The sequence below is a fragment of the Pteropus medius genome, unplaced genomic scaffold (assembly GCF_902729225.1).
Source record: "Pteropus medius unplaced genomic scaffold, Ma_sr-lr_union100, whole genome shotgun sequence".
NCBI classification, from domain to species: domain Eukaryota; kingdom Metazoa; phylum Chordata; class Mammalia; order Chiroptera; family Pteropodidae; genus Pteropus; species Pteropus medius.
The window spans coordinates 2,922,215-2,940,889 of NW_024349803.1; the positions used below are offsets into that span (position 1 = coordinate 2,922,215).

Consider the following 18,675-nt stretch of genomic DNA (forward strand, 5'->3'; position numbering starts at 1 on the left):
ATCATCTCAGACAGAAACCCGTATTGAATAACTTTCATCTATAACCTCTGATTTTATTTCCTTAGATTTCAAATGCTGTTTTTCAACATCATCTTTTGATTCTTTTTTTCTGTCCTGGTACAGTGGTACTTTAAACTGCCTCTTCCTTTGATAGTAGCAAGTCTCTCAGGAATTTAAATAGGCCTCAGCAAAAGCAATATTTGAGCCTCATTCAGGTGTTCAAGTTAGATCATTATTCCTAATAATGGCTTTAAGTGCTTCTATAGATCAGCACTTTGTGTCTTGAATTGCTCGTCACTTCTTTATAAAGATGTTTCAAGAAATTGTTCCTTGCAGTCCTCTCTTTCATTGTTTTCTAGCAAAAAGTAACATAATCCTCTATTAGTTCGTTGAAAGTCAGAGAAGAAAAGTCTTCTATATTAGCAAAACCAAAATGTATTTCCAGGTACTGAGAGTAAAAAGCAAAATTAGTAATGAGCGATGGTCCTGCGAAAGTTAATTTTTAAAATAAATCATGAATGCGCTGACAATCTGTGAGTGGCTTTAACCTCTATTTTATTTTTCCATTATACTTGGGTCCAGGTTGTCATCAGCTACTACGAAGAAACCTGTGTAATTCCTAGAGAGAGAAAAGTTGCACTGTTAGACTTAATAGTATGGTAGTCATGGAAGCATCAGTTATCTTCATCAAGGCAATTCAGATTTGATTATTGTAGAACAGTGTTGAATACCAAACCAGTGGAATAGTAGCTGGAGCTAAATCAAGGGATTGTCATTTTTGTTAGATGATTAGAGCTGACTTGGAAGAGATATGAAAGGGTTGAGCTGTGTAAATATTATCTTTTCAGCAGAAAAAGAAAAGGTCCATCATGGCCATTAAGATGCAGCTTGTTAGCTTGATGAATTTCAAACTATTTAACCTTAGCAATCATATACTCCCGCCTACATACAAGCATATCAGTGCCTTGGAATTATGTCTCCAAGGATTGATATAAAAACATATTGGTAATTTTGTATTAAGATAAAATGCAGCCTTTCTCTGTCTAGATAGATCTCTCAAAGGACAGGACGTGCTGTGGTTCAAAATCCCAATCATTAACCTGAATTACATGCTTAGATGAATCCTAGAATGTATTTATTTATAAGTTTTTTTTAACTTTTAAATGAAAAATATATATAATTTAACATCTTAGAAATGATGGTATTCATTTATGTTTTGCTTTTTAACATATTACACTTTTGTAAACTAGAAATGTATTTGTTGCATTTTTATTTGCCTGTTGAGGAACTTGATACATTTAAATAATAGACACATTAAATTAATAGCAACATATTTAAATAGATATACCTGGCCTATAATTCAAGGACATTTCTGCAGTGTTTATAAATAATACTAAATGCCAGAAAGGACAGTGTTTGCACCTTTTATGAAAATGTGCATTGGTCAATTTGCTTTTGTTTTGTGATGGTACTCAGCTAATATTTCCACTACCAGGGCACTTATTATTAAACTCGTATATAAGAATAGATAACGTAGAAATTGCTAACTTTAAAAGAATTACTGAATTCTTGGAATAGTTTATTCATTTTAGGAGAAGAAAGACTTGTTGTGCCATCTAGTGGGCATATTTAGTATTCTGAATATCGAAAACAGATTCTTTTCCTCCAAAATGCAGCTTTCTTGACACTTTGTATTTCTCAGCCCATAAGCATGAATTGTACTCATGTTTCAACTCATATAGGTTTTCACTTTTGTTGTAATTTTATCTGATTGTATATTGGAGAGTCATATTGAAAGTGATTAAAATCATCAAAAATAAATCTAATGACAGGAATAAATATATGTGAACTATGAGAGTAGTGAAAGAAAAATATATTAAAACAATTCCAGTACTTAATCAGAACTAAGATAGATTAAGGCAAAACTTCAATAATAAAAGCACACTAATTATTAAACTTCCTTATTATATGTATTTTTTCTGAAGGAATATAAAAACAATAATTTGTCTTTTCATATGTTAATGTATAATTTAAATAGCTTTATACATTTTAATTTATTTTTTTTATAGAGAAATCCAAGACCAGTGACTTATCAATTTCACCCAAATTTAGATTATTACAAAGCACGAGGAGCAGACCTCATGAATAAAAGCCGGTAAGTCCTCTTTCTCTGATGAAAAGTTATGTCACAAAGATATTCTCATAAATCATCAAGAAATACTATACATTTACCAAAAATAATTTTACAGATTTTAGTATATTAGTGGTTACTGCATATAATGAATCTTTGTTAAATAAATTATCCAAAATTTTTTAAAGGCATAAGAAAATGGTATACATTGATATCAGTGGTGAGATGAAAATTTAAAATAAATATGAGTACTTGTTACAATTTGAAGTTAGGCAACTTCATTTTTCTAACAATAATAAACCTGAATAAATTGTGCCTACTTGTATAATCTCTTTCTAGATCCTTGCTGTTGATTGAAAAGAGGCAGCTCTATAATATATTTTTAAATTATTTCAGTAACAAAATTAAAATTGAGTTTCCCAACTGTCTTTAGAACTACACAATAAGCTTATAAATGCATCTTGTGTGTGCATTTGTGATTACATACATAGAAATTTTAAGGGTCACTGTAGGAATAAAAAAACATTAAAATCCTACTTTTAAAAGAAATTAACATTGGCATAAAGGGTTGATGAACAGTTTTGTTTTTTCATAATACTGTACTCAGATGTCTCAAGAGTTAACTTGTCAAACCAGAACCATCTCAAATTAGAATGTAAATTCAAAGTTTACTCTGGGAGACTAAAATGTTAGTAATGATAAATGCTGTCAAGTTGTCCGAATTTTCTTCTTTAAGCATTTTGTCTGTGTACTAGCTCTCATTCAGTAGGGTTCCAGAAACCTAAATAAACATTTATAGAGCACACGTACAGAATGTGTTCTGCTCTTACTTGGAGACTTAAAAAGAAGACATAATTTCTGCCACATAGAAACTCATAGTCTAAGGAGTGAGAAGAAGTTTACAAGAAAATGGCTAAATTTAAACTTGTATTTCGAACCCTGTTTTAGTGTAATGTTATTTTTAAATTAGCCATCCTCGATTGAAATCTCATATTTTGATTTACTATGTAATTATAAGACTGGTTTTATAGCCTAGGAGGCTTCTCTGAAGCCCTTTTCCGAATCTTCATTTCATCTGATTCTTGTTTCACAAATAAAAGGGTATTCCTTTTTGTCACTGTTTATTTTATTTAGCAAAATTTTAATGAGTACCAGACTCTCATTATTTTAGGTATTGGAAATACACAGCGAACATACCAGACAAAAATCTCTGCCCTCAGGAATCTTACAGTCTAGTCACTTGTATGTCCTCCCTGTTATGTCAAGTATTTAGTTTTGGTATATTTAAAAGAACAAGATATTTTAGGTACTTTTTATATACAAAATCCTTCTAACTGAGGTCCCTTCTTCTCTTCCCCATCTTCTCTATTCTCCCACCCCCACCAGATTAGTTGTCACATAACATACTAAGGACTCAATTGACAGCAGATTACATCCCTCCCTACCTAAACTCCTCCAAAGGCTTCCTGTTACTGTTGGTATTCCGGTCTCTTCCTGTGCTGCTTCCCTCTCTCTGTCCTTGCCTCCATCTGCTCTCCCCTTCCCTTCACTCCTGAGCTTGAGCTTTGCTTGGGACCTTAGCACTTAACTCCTCCCTCTCCCTGCATTCTTCCTCCCACCCTCATCTTCCCTTGGGTCTTCATGACTGGGGTCTCAGCCTTACCCTCCCAGTTTATCTTTTCTTCCCCTAGTCACTCTCTACTCTACTGCTCAATCTCAGTTTCTTCATAGCATTCGTTACTAACTGAAGTTGTAGACTTCGTTTATGTATGTATCATCTGTCTCCCCAACTTCCCCACTAAAATCTAGCCCCCTGAGGGCAGGCACTTTGTCTTACCACTTAATGGCACCTAGGATAATGCCTGGCATTGGGAAGGTACTTTACAAATATTTGTTGTATGTATATATTTATTATTTTTTTACAGTTTTCAATGTGTACTTTTTTGGTCAAAAGAGGAAATGGACTATAGCCTTTATTTTTCCCCCTCATATTTTATCTTTCTTTTAGTTTTCTGTCCCTGCATTTTTTGTTTTTTGAAAAAGTTTTGGTTCTGTTTTATGTATTTCCTTGTAAACACATTGATTCTTATATAAAGTATTATTATGATGATTGGAAGGAAGGTTCTTCATCATCTCTGTTGTAATTGCAAAGCTTAAAATTGAAATTGAATTAAATGAAACATACCATGTGAAGAAGACATCACAGAGCAGTGAATAAGGAAAGAGTTAACAAATGGTGCTGAGAAACTTTATAAGTCTTTTGTAAGTATCAACTTATAACTTTACACACCAAAATAAATTCCAAATGAATCAAAGCGCATTCCAGCAAGCAAACATAGAGATAAAATACAAGTGTCTATGTGATCTCCAGTTACTAGAAGACTTAACCTTAAAAGTAATGGAAGAAACCACAAAAGGAATGACAGTGCATTTTACTACACAACTGTTGTTAAGCAGATATGTCAAAATGAAATAAACCGAATCAAAAGCGAACAGAAAATTGGAGAAATTGTAGAGGAAATAACTGGCAAACTATAATATCATTAGTAAGAAACACAAGATGCTGTCTCAGTGGCCATTCTGCATCATGCCATGCTTCATCGGATCCTCCCGTTCTACCTGGAAATCTGGGAATACCCTCCAATCTTCTTTTTTTTCCTCTGGACTCATTCTCTAGAGGATCTCACCTCATTTGTGGCTTTAAATACCATTTATGACTGAAAGGTTCTTAATTTACATCCCTGTTCGACCTCTTCCCTTGAGCTTCTAGTCTCATATATCCCACTACTTGCTCAGTATTTCCTCTTGGATGTCCTATAGACATCTCAAATTTAATACTTTTCAAACTAAACTCTTGATTCTGCCCCCACGAACCTGCTATTTGTTTATCACAATAAATAGCGCAACCCAGTTGATCAAGTCTTAGAATTGCCCTTCACTGCTCTTTTTCTCTCACATCACACATCAAGTCCATCAGCAAATCCTCTTTCAAATGTATCCTGAAGTCTGCGGCCATGCCACCCTGAACAAGCAGATCCCGTCCGATCTCGCAAGCTAAGCAGGGTCGGGCCTGGTTAGTACTTGGATGGGAGACCACCTAGGAAGACTAGATGCTGTAGGCATAAAAAATAAGAGATTGTAAGCTGACAAGGTCCTTGCAATCTATGAGGTCAACCAAGGGTTGCCTCGCCTAAAAAAAAAATAATAATTAATAATAATAATAATAATAATAATAATAAAATGTATCCTGAAACAAATCACTTTTGTGTATATACTGCAAATACTCATCACATCATTGTTCATCTCACTACTGTAGTCTCTTAACGAGTCTCCCTTCCTCTCCTCCTTATAGACCCTTTCTACACAGCAGCCAGGTTGATATAAGGCAGATCATATCACTCCGCTGTTTGAGCCCTTTGATGACTTCCCCAAACATTTGGATAAAATCCAAAGCCTGTCAGTGATCTGCAAGGCAGGCCCTGTGATCTGGCCTCCTACTATCTCTCCAACCCCATTTGCTACCACACTCTTTCCTATTATCATTGGACTCCAGCCACACTCGCCTGTGTACTGTTCCTCAAGCACACAAACATGTTCCCACTTCAGGAGCTTTGAGCCTGCTTTTCTCTATGCCTGGACTCTCCCCCGAGGATCCACATGGCACACTTACTATTCAGTCTCTGTTCAAATATCATCTCTTCAGAGAATCTCTCTTTGACACTCTATTTAAAATAACGGATCCCTTTGCTCTGTCCTGTACTTTGTTACTGTTTTTGTTTTCATGTTTTCAATAGCAATTCTTAGTACCTGAAATGATATTTTCAGCTTTTAAAAAAATTATTGAGTTTTTTGGTTTGTTTTTATCATTTGTTTCTTGCACTGAGATGTAAACTCTACATGTTTGTCTTATTAACTGTTATATCCTCAGCACCTAAAATAGTACCTACAATATCATAGGCACTCAATGAAAAAAGAATTACAAACAGCAAGTAAATATTTAAAAGGCCATTCAAACTCAAAATTGGTCAAAAATGCAAATTAAAACACCAATAAAGTACCATTTTTGCCTTTGAAATTAGCAAATTAGAAATAAATGAGCCATAGATGAAAAAGTCCTAGAGATCTACCACACAACACGGTCCCATAGTTAATAATACTGTATTATATACTTTAATTTTTCCTAAGAATATTGACCTTATTTTAGGTGTTATCACAAAAAAAGCAAAAAATTTAAAAATCAAAATAAAGAGGGCAGAAGGAAATTTTGGGGCATCATGGATATGTTTATGATATAGATTGTGGTGATAATATAACAGATGTCAATTGTACCTCATTAAAGTTGTTTAAAATGAGTGAGTGAGTGAGTGAGTGAGTGAGTGAGTGAATGGATGAGGGAGCTAGAGAAGGTGCATGAATAACCATAGTCACCAACTGAGGGACTATGAATGGAGACAAACTTGATAATCTTGCCAAAGAATTCTTTCAGTTCTGATGTAGCCCTTATCCCCTGGAAGTTTGTTTAACGTGTCACTACTTTATCCATGAGGAAAAAAACGTTATAGCTGTGAAATCTTTGGTAAAGTCCCCATTTAACCATTTAAGTACTAAGATGCTTTTTACCAGAAGCCCTTCAGCCATAATTAGCCTTGCAACTACTTTCTTAGCTATTTAGAGGCTACTAAAGAGTTAATGTGTTTGGGCCAGTCACTGAGTAACAAGACAGGGCGTGAGGACAGTCCAGAGGGGATATACATGTTCGTGGGGGAACCCCCAGCAGTGATCAGTAAATAGACGATAGACAAGAGACAGGCAGACGCTGGGAAGCTGGGAACTAATACCTGCTCCATCTATGGCAATGGACTTCTATTTGTGTCGCTTATCCAAATAAGGGACGAGGATGCAAAGATGACATGTGATTTCATGGATAAGAATATCTCTAGAAATCAAGAAGCCTGATTTCTCATCTCTGCTTTACCATGGATTGCTATAATTAAGTCTTTAAAAGCAAGTGCCTAGGTATTTTAGTAGTAGATTTTCTGTTACGTATGTGGGTAATATTGGCTGTGCTCTGATTTTACTTACTTGCAAATTTCTTTTTAAAAATGGGAATTGACATTTTCTTATTCATTCAACTTTTGAGCTCAGAACAATTTAACACTCAAATCTTATTCCAATTTATCCTTAAGTAACCAGAAATTGCTGCTATAAAAAAAATCAGTACCATCTAAATTGTAACCAGTCTTCAGAAAGACTTACCTAATTTATTTAGGAATCTATCACTACTAAAATCCCCAAATGAGTAGTCATGGAACAGAATTTCATAGTTTTTAATACTGCAATCCCTTTTATTAAGAGTAGAATCACATACCTTCTTTATTCCAGAACATTCATGGATTTTTCTGTTTTCAAAATGATACAACACAGTTTCTCAAAATGTGTCATTCTTTCTTCTCTGCAGAGATGATAAAGTAATGGCACTGGAGCTATCATTAGTGCCGCAGCAGCACGTGTCACTTTCTCTAGTAGTACCTTTATTACAGGCTCCACAACTGTAGGTTCTTTAACTTACTTAAGCAATTTCATATCACTAAAGTTAGATATTTCATTTGATTAAATTAGTCCTAGATTGATATGGAAGAAACCAAGCTTAGGTCCCAGTCTCTTCACCCGACACGTCAGCAGTAACGTCCTCTGTGCTAACATTCCCAGCTTTCCTCTGCCCTCCGTCAGACCAGAGTTTAAACAACTTAATTGATATCAGTGATGAAAGGTTCCAGCATTATAATTCTGGCAAGGAGGCTCTCTGCAGAAGGCCCCTTGTCAGAACCTCTGCATAGGATCTGAGAGGAAGCCAGGCTCCAGGGAAAGAAGATTTTAAAAAGAAGAGTTCCCTGGGCTCTGAAGATATACCCTACATTCTTCCATGTGACTACAGATTGAGGGTATCCAATCATCCTTAACCCGGGAGTGCCTGGTGGCTAGTAATTCTCCATCTGTCCTTGGGATCAGGATCCACCTCATCTTCAGAGTGCCCCCCATAGGGCCTGGCCTAAGCAGAATGCGCTGAGCTAGTGCAGGATCCCAAGAAGCACAGGGATTCTTCCAGCAATTGTAATCTTGTACTAACTAGAATGTGAGGTTTGTGAGAGCAGGAACCACATTTATCTCTTTCATTCCTATTTCCTCGGTACCTGGCACAGAAAACAAATTCAAACAAATTCATGAAATGAACGAATGTTTTTTAGCTTCAAATGTAGAATAATTTATATTGATGTCAGAGTCTGGGTCTTACAGTCTTCATATTCCCAGGGCATAACACAGTACCTGGGACTGTTTATCATATTAGTAAATACTTAGTTTAATGACTAAATAAATAAATACAGTTTTGAATATCTAAAAGGCATCATAAAATTTTCCCAGACTATTTCCATTTTACACAGTCTGACCACTTTATATGGTCAACAATATTTTTAAATTAGGCTTCATTATATTTATTTACACGATGACTGCATTTTTTCAGAAGTTTTTTATTGCTAAAATACAGTAAAGAAATAATATACTAATATTCTCAAAGCCATGAAGCTCAGACATCTGTGGTTATCAGTGTTAGTAGTTAATTGGCTACCCAGAATTTCGAAGGACACTGATTTTTATATAAATATAATTTTGTGATATTTTCGTGGTCAAATAGCTAAGAGGTTGTACTATAAACATCTATGTCTGAAGTCCTCTTTCTGTTGTATTAAAGAGAGTTGTTAATTCCTAACCAATTTAGGTAAATGGTAATATTATCTCCTATCTAGTAAGTAGATCTTTCTCCTTTTTAAAATTTTATATATAATTTATACACAATACACAGATCCTAAGTGTTCTGTCTGATGAGTTTTGACAGTTGTATATACCCCTGTAACCACCATCCAAAACAATATATCTAGAGTGAATGTTTCTTTCACCTGAGAGTTCCCTTGTGTCCCTTTACAGTTAATTCCAACCCTTCATCCTGAGGCAACCACTTTCTGATTTCTATTTCCATATATTAGTTTTGCCATTTTTTGAGCTTCACATAAATGGAACCACACAATATGCTCTGTTTCGTGTCTAGCTTTTTATTGCGCAGCATGATGTTTTTGTAGTTCATCCATGTTGCTGAATATCAGTGTTGCTGCACATATCACCAGTCCTTCCCTTTAGAATGTTGAGCTGTATTCCATTATATGAAAATACAACACGTAGTTTATCTATTCTGTAGCTTATAACTACTGGGTTATTTTCAGATTTGATGTATTGTGAATAAGGCTGCTTTGAACATTGTTGAATAGATGTTTTGAAGCTGTTCTTGTTATTGTTTGTAGATATGTATTTTTCTCTCGAGTAAACATTTAGAAATGAGATTGTTCTATTGGATAGATGTATGCTTAACTTTATAAGAAACTATCAAACTTTTAAAAAGTAATTACACCTTTTTCTACTACCGTTGGGAATACACAGAGGTTCTAATTGCTTTACATCTTTGCCAGTGTTTGCTATTGTCAGTCTTTTTTATTTTGTCCATCCTTGTTGGTATGAAAATGGTATCTCGTTGTGGTTTAATTTGCCTTTTCCTGATGACTAATGATGTTGAGCATCTTTTCATAGCGTATTGGTGATTTGTATATCTTTTTTGTGAAGTGTCTATTCAAATATTTTGCCTATTTTTAGGAGTTGTCTGTCTTTTATTCTTGATTCATAGGAATTCTTTATATATTCTGGATAGGGATATTTGTCAGATGTATGTGCTACAGATGTTCCCCAGTGTGCGGCTTGCCTATTTCTTAATGATATCTTTTGATGAGCAGAAAACTTTTATTTCAGTGAAGTTGATTTTATCGTTTTGTTTTGTTTTGTTTTGTTTATGGTTAGTGTGTTTTGTTTCCTGTCTAGGAACCTTTGCCTACCCTTAGTCTCCATTGTTGAGGGTCCTCAACACCCCCCCTCAGCGTCAATAACTCACTAGAAGGACTCACAGAACTCAGAAAAGCTGTTACAGTTACAGTATAATGTGGCAAAAAGATACAGATCAAAATCAGGAAAGGAAGAAGATTGCAGTCTAGGAGAAACCAAGTACAACTTTCTAGTTGTCCTCTCTAAACAACTGTAAAGACATTTAATGATTCCCAAAGTGAAGGAAGAGAGGTGAAAAGGGCAAAACTGCCCATCAGGTGGGCATCTCAGAATTTTATCCTGTTCCATTCTGACATGTTTCCCTACGCCTGAACCTCTAAAGACTCTGCTATTATTATGAACCACAGTTACCTATGAGAGAGATTCATATCCCTCAGATATATTGTGTCAGAAAATAAATTAGTTAAAAACTTCCACTCTGAAAATAGAAACTTCAATATTTATTTCTATAGATATGTCTTAGAGAGTTTGTCTAATGATTTCGTATACCCTGTTTAATGCATAATTGCTTATTATTTGTTATCTTAGTAACCAGTGTTATAAATTGTGTTCAGGTCCAATAAGGTAAGCCCCACACTCTAGCTTATATCAGGGCCAGCTTTTTATCCCTAACAAGCACTACTCCTTTTGCCCCAATTCACATCAACAAAAATTTAATTGCTGCATACAAAATAATCATAGTCTATAACTGAAAGGAAACATACGTTTCACTTGAAAATAAGACACCTAAGGAATAAGTAATAGCGAGCTAACGTTCATCATTTAGTTTTTAATAAAAGCCTATGAAATCCAGAGCTTCTTGAGATGTGGTAAGGGTTCATTTTCTAAGAAACCTCACAATATGGCAAACAAATTAGAATTAGATATAAATGTCTTTCATCGAAGAAAATTTGATATACTCAGCTTCAGAGTTAAATAAATTAAAGTTGGAAATCTCATTTTACAGAATTTGAAGCCTTCAACTTATAGAATTTGTAAGTATAAGTACATCATGAATGTTAGTTCAGGTATTAGAATCATCTTGAAAAGTACTATGTTGCTACCCTGACAGCTGTTTTAAATTTATGAATAAAAGACTGACGTCTATAAGCATGAAAGAAATAAATATGAACCTTAATTCATTCAGGGTAGGTCAATAACGATAGACTAGAAAAATATAGGAATGCAAATAAAATATGTTTCTCTCCAAAAACCAGTCACATTTTTATGTATAATATTTACATTATAGATTAATGATATCAATTTATATTATATAATATATTTTATATTATATACATGTGTTATCAAGTTACTTTTTCTGACTACTTTTTGCACTTAAGAAAATAATTTTAAAATAAGTTACATGTTTTTATGGTGGAATAAAAGTATATGTAGATTGAGGTGAGAAAACAATAGAAGAAGGAGACTATGATAGAAAGAAAAAGGAAAAGAATAGAGAAAAAGGGTCTTGGAAAAAAGATGAACATAGAAGGAAGGAGCAGCAAAAAGAACAGAATACAAACTGAGAGCAGAAATAAGGAAACTGGACAAACGGGCCCCGCAGTCTGGAGATGGGGTTCGGTCAGCATTCTTCAAAGGCCTAGACTAGTGTACAGGCCGCTATTTAAACTCTTCTCAGCAGTATAATGAATGAGATGGCAGTAGAAGCCATTTGGCACAGATTATAAACTCTTAGGGTTGGAAAGGGTCTTTCATTTAACCCCGCCTCTCACTCATGCCAGGACTTGGAAGCCTGTGTGTCTGAAGATGATTTGTCAGTCTCTACTTAACACAGTTCCAGAAACGAACACTTACTATTTTAAACGGAGCATTTAAATCATTGGAAAGGATTTCCTGTGTCATACCTTTTTAACTGTCTTCTGTTACTTTTTGTAACTTTCGTAACTCATTTCATCTTTTGAAGCCATGCAAAAGAGGACTGCTTTCCCTCATGACAGCCCTCACCGTATTGAAGGACTTACTCCTCAGCTATTTCAGCCACTTTACTTCCAGCATAATTTTTTTCTTTCTTTCTTTCTCTCTCTCTCTCTCTCTCTCTCTCTCTCTCTCTCTCTCTCTCTTTCTCTCTCTCTTTCTCTCTCTCTCTCTTTCTCTCTTTCTTTCTCTCTTTCTCTCTTTCTCTCTTTCTCTCTTTCTTTCTTTCTTTCTTTCTTTCTTTCTTTCTTTCTTTCTTTCTTTCTTTCTTTCTTTCTTTCTTTCTTTCTTTTTCTTCCTTCCTTCCTTCCTTCCTTCCTTCCTTCCTTCCTTCCTTCCTTCCTTTCTCTCTCTCTCTCTTTTTCTTTCTTTTTTTACGGCAGAAAGGAGAAATTTTATTAGAAAGGAAAGTACACTTGCAGACGTGGAAGTGGACCTGAGCAAGAGAAACATGGCTCAAAAGGCCCAGCATAATTTTCATATCTCGATTTTATAAGTACAAAACTCAGTTCTGCCAGAAATTAATCTATCACCAAGAGCTGTCTCCCATAATTGTACAATTATCTCCTGCAATATAGTAACTCATCTAGTATATTTAGTCACATATTTATGTTTACTATTAAAGGATAATAATGTATTTACTATCTGTCAAAACCATATTTACTTTAGAGGATAATTTCACAGGGTACAAAACTTGGGCTGGTCGTTTTTTCTCTCAATGCTTTATTCTCTTCGTTCTCTTCTTGCTTACATGGTTTCTGAGGAGAAGATGGATGTGATTCTTATCTTTGTTCCTCTGTAGGTAAGGTGTTTTTTTTGCCTCTGGCTTCTTGCAAGATTTTTTTTTATCTGTGATTTTCTGTAGTTCGGAACTAATATAATTAAGTATAGTGTTTTTGGCATTTATCCTGCCTGCTGTTTTCTGAGCTTCTTGGATCTGTAGTTTGGTGTCTGACATTAATTTCGGGAAATTCTCAGCACTATTGTTTCAGATATTTCTTCTGTTCCTTTCTCTTTTTTCCCCTTCTGGTATTCCCATCATGTGTATGTTTATACCTTTTATAGTTATCCCACAGTTCCTTGATGTTGTTTTTATCTGTCTTTTTTTTCTGTTGCTTTTTAGTTAGGAGATTTAGTTAGGGGAATCTCAACTTTAGAGATTCTTTCCTCATCTGTGTTGACTCTACTAATAAACCCATCAAAGAATTCTTTATTTCTATTTCAGTATTTTTTACACCTATCATTTCTTTTTTTTCTCTTAGAATTTCCTCCTTTCTGCTTACATTTTCCATCTGTTCATGGAGTCTCCTTTACCCATTAGAGCCCTTAGCATTTTAATCATAGTTCTTTTAAATTCCTAGTCCAATAATTCCAACATCCCTGCTGTATCTGAGTCCAATTCTGATGCTTGCTCACTTTCTTCAAACTGCGTTTTTTGCATTTTTACTATGTCTTTTTTTGTGGGGGGAGGGGAGTATAGTTGGATATAGTGGGCAAAAGGAACTGCTATAAATACACCTTCGTCAATGTGGTGACAAAATGTGAGAAGAGCGGAAGCATTCTATAGTCCTGTAATTAGGTCTCAGTGTTTCAGTAAGCCTGTCCCTCTGGACTGTGGACTTTATACATGCCTCTCAACTTCTCTCCCCAACTTAGTGGGGACAGGATGGCTAGAGGGGGCTGGGGTTGGATATTTCCCTGCCCCAGGTCAGTTAGGCTCTGATAAAACCCCAGCAGGCTAGACTCTCCTGAGGGAAGGCCTTGTTAAGTCCAGAGTATCCTGGTGTTTTTCAAAATGGTTTTTTTTGCACTCCCCCTGCCAGAAGCATAATTTCTCTCCCATATTACCATGAGAATCTAGTAGAGCTTCAGGAAATAAAACAGAGGTGTGGGCTGCCCCCTACCCACAAATGGGTCCCTTTGGAGTTTTTATCTCTCAGATTTGTCCACACTGAGCCTCTAGCAATTTGTCGACTGCAGTTCAGAGTTCCCTGTCTCAGCACTGGCCCCTGTGGGTTTCTTTCTGCTCTAATAAGTTGTATATGTATGTGCATTTACCTGTCAGTCTCTCCAATTTGGGAATAGCAGTTTGCCATGTGACCTCACTTCTTTTATGGATCTAAGAAAAAGTTGTTGGGTTTTGTTTGTTTGTTTGTTACTTGTTAGGACAGAGTAGAAACTGCTAAGCTTCTTATATGCCAGACTGGAAACCAGAAGTTCACTTATCTAGTATTAATGCAGCCCAGGAATCTTATTTTTCTTCAGCAACATCCCGGTGGGTTCATATTAGGCTTATAGACCAAACCAAAACATTAATGTTTGGGAGTTTGACTTTTTTCATTTGAACTCATATTAATCTATTAATCTAGTCTCTCTTTAATGTGCAATGGTAAAACGTTTAAGTTCATAAGTATTTATCTTCGTTAAATTTTATGTGTTTAATTCATTTCTCATGCTAGCCTGTTGAGATTGTTTTAAATTTCAATTATTTTATCTGATATATTAGGTGTCTCTGAAGCCTTTGGTCTTAAATTCAATAAGCACACATTCTCTTTCTTCTTGTAGAATTTTCCATCTAAAAGGGACCCAGATTTATCATATAGTTCACCCCCCTTGGTTTAAAAATAAGGAAACTTAGGTCTAGGCAGCAAGCTAAATAACTGTCCCATATTATACATTAGCTCATTGACAGAAGATTATGATGTTAGAAAAAAGGACTGGTGAGCAGGTTTGTGAACCAAGTCTGAGACACATATCACCCGGAGCACTTGGTGGGTGCTGGAACATTCAGCAGTACACTTGAGGTACAGTTATTCAGCCATAACCGAGCATGCATTACCCTTCATTACATCCACTGGCATTAACATACCTTGATAAAATCTAACAGACCTTTACACTTCAGGCAAGAAATAAAGTTGCCTTAGGATGACTTGTTTTTAGTGAACCATACTGGCTAATTGTAATAAACTACAACCATTTCCAAGTAATTGGTAAAAATATTTGTATAAGCCAGTCTATTTTCCAGTTCACAGTTTCTACAATCCTCTTGAAAAATCAAAACAATTTCCCCACTTCCATTCTTCTGCTATTTCTATTGCTATTCAATAAACAAAATGAGTAATATATTGAAACACAAACCCAACCATCCAAAATTTTAAAATGTATCTAAATAACAGTTAAGTCGATGGACTATTTAGAAAATGTGAGGAGGAACATTGATGCTATTGCTATAATCAGATGCAGATGTATAGCTTTAAATGCTTTTATTTGGAAAGAGAGGAAATGAATAAGTGAATGAATGGGTGAGTGAATGAATGAACCAAGCATTCAACCTTTGGGAACATAAGGAAAAAAAATAATAAGAAAAATATAAATTAGAATATAGAGAAAAATAATTAAAAATAAAGAGAATTTTTACAGAAGTGGTGTGGTAATGTTTCTTTTTTTTTAAAGCTCTGGAAAGATTTTAGAATTTGAATGAAAACAGCTCATGACTCTGGCAATTAAGAAGGCTTTGGAGAGCCTAGAAGCTCTTTCAGTAGAGTGTAGGTTAGAAAGCCAAGATGTAAGAGATCAAGTGGGTAGTTAGAGGGTAGGAAGAGGCAGCAAGTAACCCATTTTTAGAGTTTCAGCAACTGAACAAAAGGGTCCTTACAGTGAAGCCAGGTTGAGTTCTGGTACAGGTGTTTTGAATGATTCTTGGATCTTCAGGAAAATGCCCTTTGTTACTGATTTAACTTGCTAAATGAGGTTATGCCAAAAGTAATTTCTTGGCACAATTTTAAAATAATCCCTCCTAGATGGTACTTTTTCAATTAGTAGCATGTAGTAGACAATAGTAATGAAAGACTTCAGTTACACAGAATTTGTTACTCATTAGATTTGGTATCTAATATACTGTTAACTCCAAAGTTCTCTATTTCAACAATATTTACACATTGCACTCCATCTTTAATCCAATCCAGTCCTATCCTCACTCTCTATCAGATCTCTGACAACTGCATTAATTTTCATTAATTTAGCACACGTAACTTAATAGTATACATCATAGGCAATAATCGTTGTTGCAAATCGTTTAGTATTTGTGAAAATGCCGCTACTGATATTTAAGATCTATATTAGCTGACTTTGACATAAAAACTGTCATGCCTGAAAAACTGTGGACGGCTTGCTTTCCTTAGAAGTACATGGCCTACAATTGTTTATATCCAAAAATATATAGAGCCACTTTCAATAGCTGTTTTGTAAAAGAAAATATTCTTGTAGAAGCTATGGGTGGTGGATGAAGGAAATTGGTTAAAAACAAAAAAGTGTTCAAAAAAAAGGAAAATAGTGCTCATCTCCTTTTAACAGCTATTCAGATGAAAAATTGCTCGGCATGAGCTTGATCTATATGTTTTTCGTGGTTATTAGTAGTAATGAAGATACATTAACTGTATTCTCTTGATAATGCTCCAGCAGTTTCTTAGTACTTTTATCAACATATAAATTTTACAACTGGCAATATGGGAATTTGACTAGTACACTTTTGTTTATAAAAAAAAGGGTAGCATTATAACTCCTTCATATCTGTGAATTATGAATCGTGACTTGCAAAGAATCAGAACTAAAATGCAGTAGAATCTCAGTATTATGACAGCTCTTCTTTCTACTTCCACTCATGAGAACTGGGGATGCACGCAGGCTGCTGAGCAGGACACAGCACCAGAGGCGAAGGCCTTCTTAATCTAGAATTTATGAGTTCTTTTCATTTCACTCATTCTCTTTCTCAACAAACATGTATTCAGTGCTCTCTATGTTGTTAAGCTGTAGTATCTGTCAATTGAGAACGCTCTCCTTCATAAGGAAGCAGCTGAAAACAAAGTAAGTGGTGCATAATCACTGTATATCCTTATCTCTATTAGGAAATGTCATTTTCAATGATTTTTGGAAGGATATTAAATAGCCCAGTTCTTTAAAGATGAAACTCAATGCAGAACCATTTGAAAAAACTTATTTTTTTCACATTTCATTGAGTTATAAATAAATAGATCTTTTATTTTATAAAGTTGAATTCCAGGTTTTAAATTTGATTTGTCCTAGTTCCAAAGCAATGTAAGTCTCCAATACCTAGCCCATAATATTAGCTCGTACCATTAGAGCAAACTTTATGGAAGGAAGAGACATAGTGTTCTTTTCTTTTTATTATAGAACTATGGATCAGTTCAGTTTTAGAGTTATATATAGTAATGGCAGGGATACGGCTATCATATAAAAAGTAGGAGAATTACTATGTAAATGCTGCCAGATAGATCTGAGAGAAGAAAATGATAGTAAAATTCAAGTTAACTAAAATCAAATAAGTGGACCCCTCAAACCTGATTTTCAGTTTCCTGCTTTTATGAAAAAGAAGCACTATTTGAGGAAATAAGCTTCTATTAATGATTTGGGTAATAAAAATATATCGGTATTGTCTTGGAGTTGGATTACCTCTAACAACTAAAGTAATTTATAACTGGTCTTCAAGATACTAGCCCTGGAATACTTCAAGATTATAAATCATTTTGGTAGTAAGTATTCATTCAACAAATGTCTATTTGGTGTCCTCTGTTTGCCAGACAGTTATAACACAGGTGCTGGCAAACCATGGAAGCTGAGAAAAGTTTTTAAAGAGAGGGGAGTGTTTAAGGGAGTTAATTGCTGCTGAGCTATAGAATAAAATAAGAAAGGATTTTTGGCTCTGCAGTGCAGAAGTCATTGGTGACTTAGAGGACAGGATTCAGAGCAATGGCAAGGCGGCCACAACCAGACCTTGGGCCAAAGACTGAGGAAGCAGAAGTGGCACGTTAAAAGACACTTTTGAGGAGGGGTAGAAGTGGAATGGAATGGTAACTAGCAGGAAGTGAGGGTGCGCACACCCACCCACCCACACACACACACACACACACACTATGGTTGTATGCTAATGAGAGTGAGAGGAGAAAATGATGATGCAGGAGAGGGAGATGCAGGAGCAACCATCTGGAAAGGTCAGAGGAGATGGGATCCAGCATAGGAAGGAGAGGCCGGCCATGGCTCAGAGCAGGGACTCTCCTTCCACTGTAGAAGACAGAGTGACAGAGTAAGGCAGGTGCACTGCCTTTTAACACATTGATAAAACACCTGTTTCTGTTAGGCAATGACAGTATAGCAGAGAGACAAAGATCCTTGTCTTCATGAAACTTTTCTTCTAGTAAAAGGGGGTTAGAGGAAGTGGGCAAAAAATAACCAAATTACTTAGTATATCAGGTGATGCCAACTGCTATCAAGAAAAGTAAAGCAGATGAGTGGGGAAGGAGCACGTGGAGTGCTGGGCCGGTGGCAGAGCTGAGGGTAGATTGCAATTCTCATGAGCTGAGCACTTGATGTAACTTCTATGAACTTACTTTGTGACCCTCAGACACATTGATTTTTCAAAATCAGATTAAATGTAACCTAGTATCCACATTCCAGGGCTTGTGGCAAACCTACTCTCAGCCTCGTTCCACAGGTGCCCCTTCTATGAGTAGCCCAAGACTTGCCCAGCCCTTTTACCTCTCCTCTATAGTCCTCATAGGTTTTAATCATACATTTATTTATGTAATTATTTGATTAATATACTTCATCCTTAGTAGACTAGAAGCTCCCGAAAGATAGACCCTGTTTGTTGAATGAATGAATGAATGAATGAA

General features: G+C 35.4%; 1 protein-coding gene and 1 pseudogene across 6 annotated transcripts in view; both read left to right on the forward strand.

The window, feature by feature from the left end:
* TBC1D5 (TBC1 domain family member 5) overlaps window positions 1–18,675 on the forward strand; it is a 466,695-nt gene that overhangs the window by 379,888 nt on the left and 68,132 nt on the right. For all 6 annotated transcript variants that reach the window (XM_039837041.1, XM_039837039.1, XM_039837045.1 and 3 more), the window contains one exon: window positions 2,070–2,155. In XM_039837041.1, coding sequence (XP_039692975.1) covers window positions 2,070–2,155 — 86 coding nt within the window. The remainder of the gene's footprint in view (window positions 1–2,069; window positions 2,156–18,675) is intronic.
* LOC120582540 (uncharacterized) lies at window positions 5,136–5,253 on the forward strand (annotated as a pseudogene).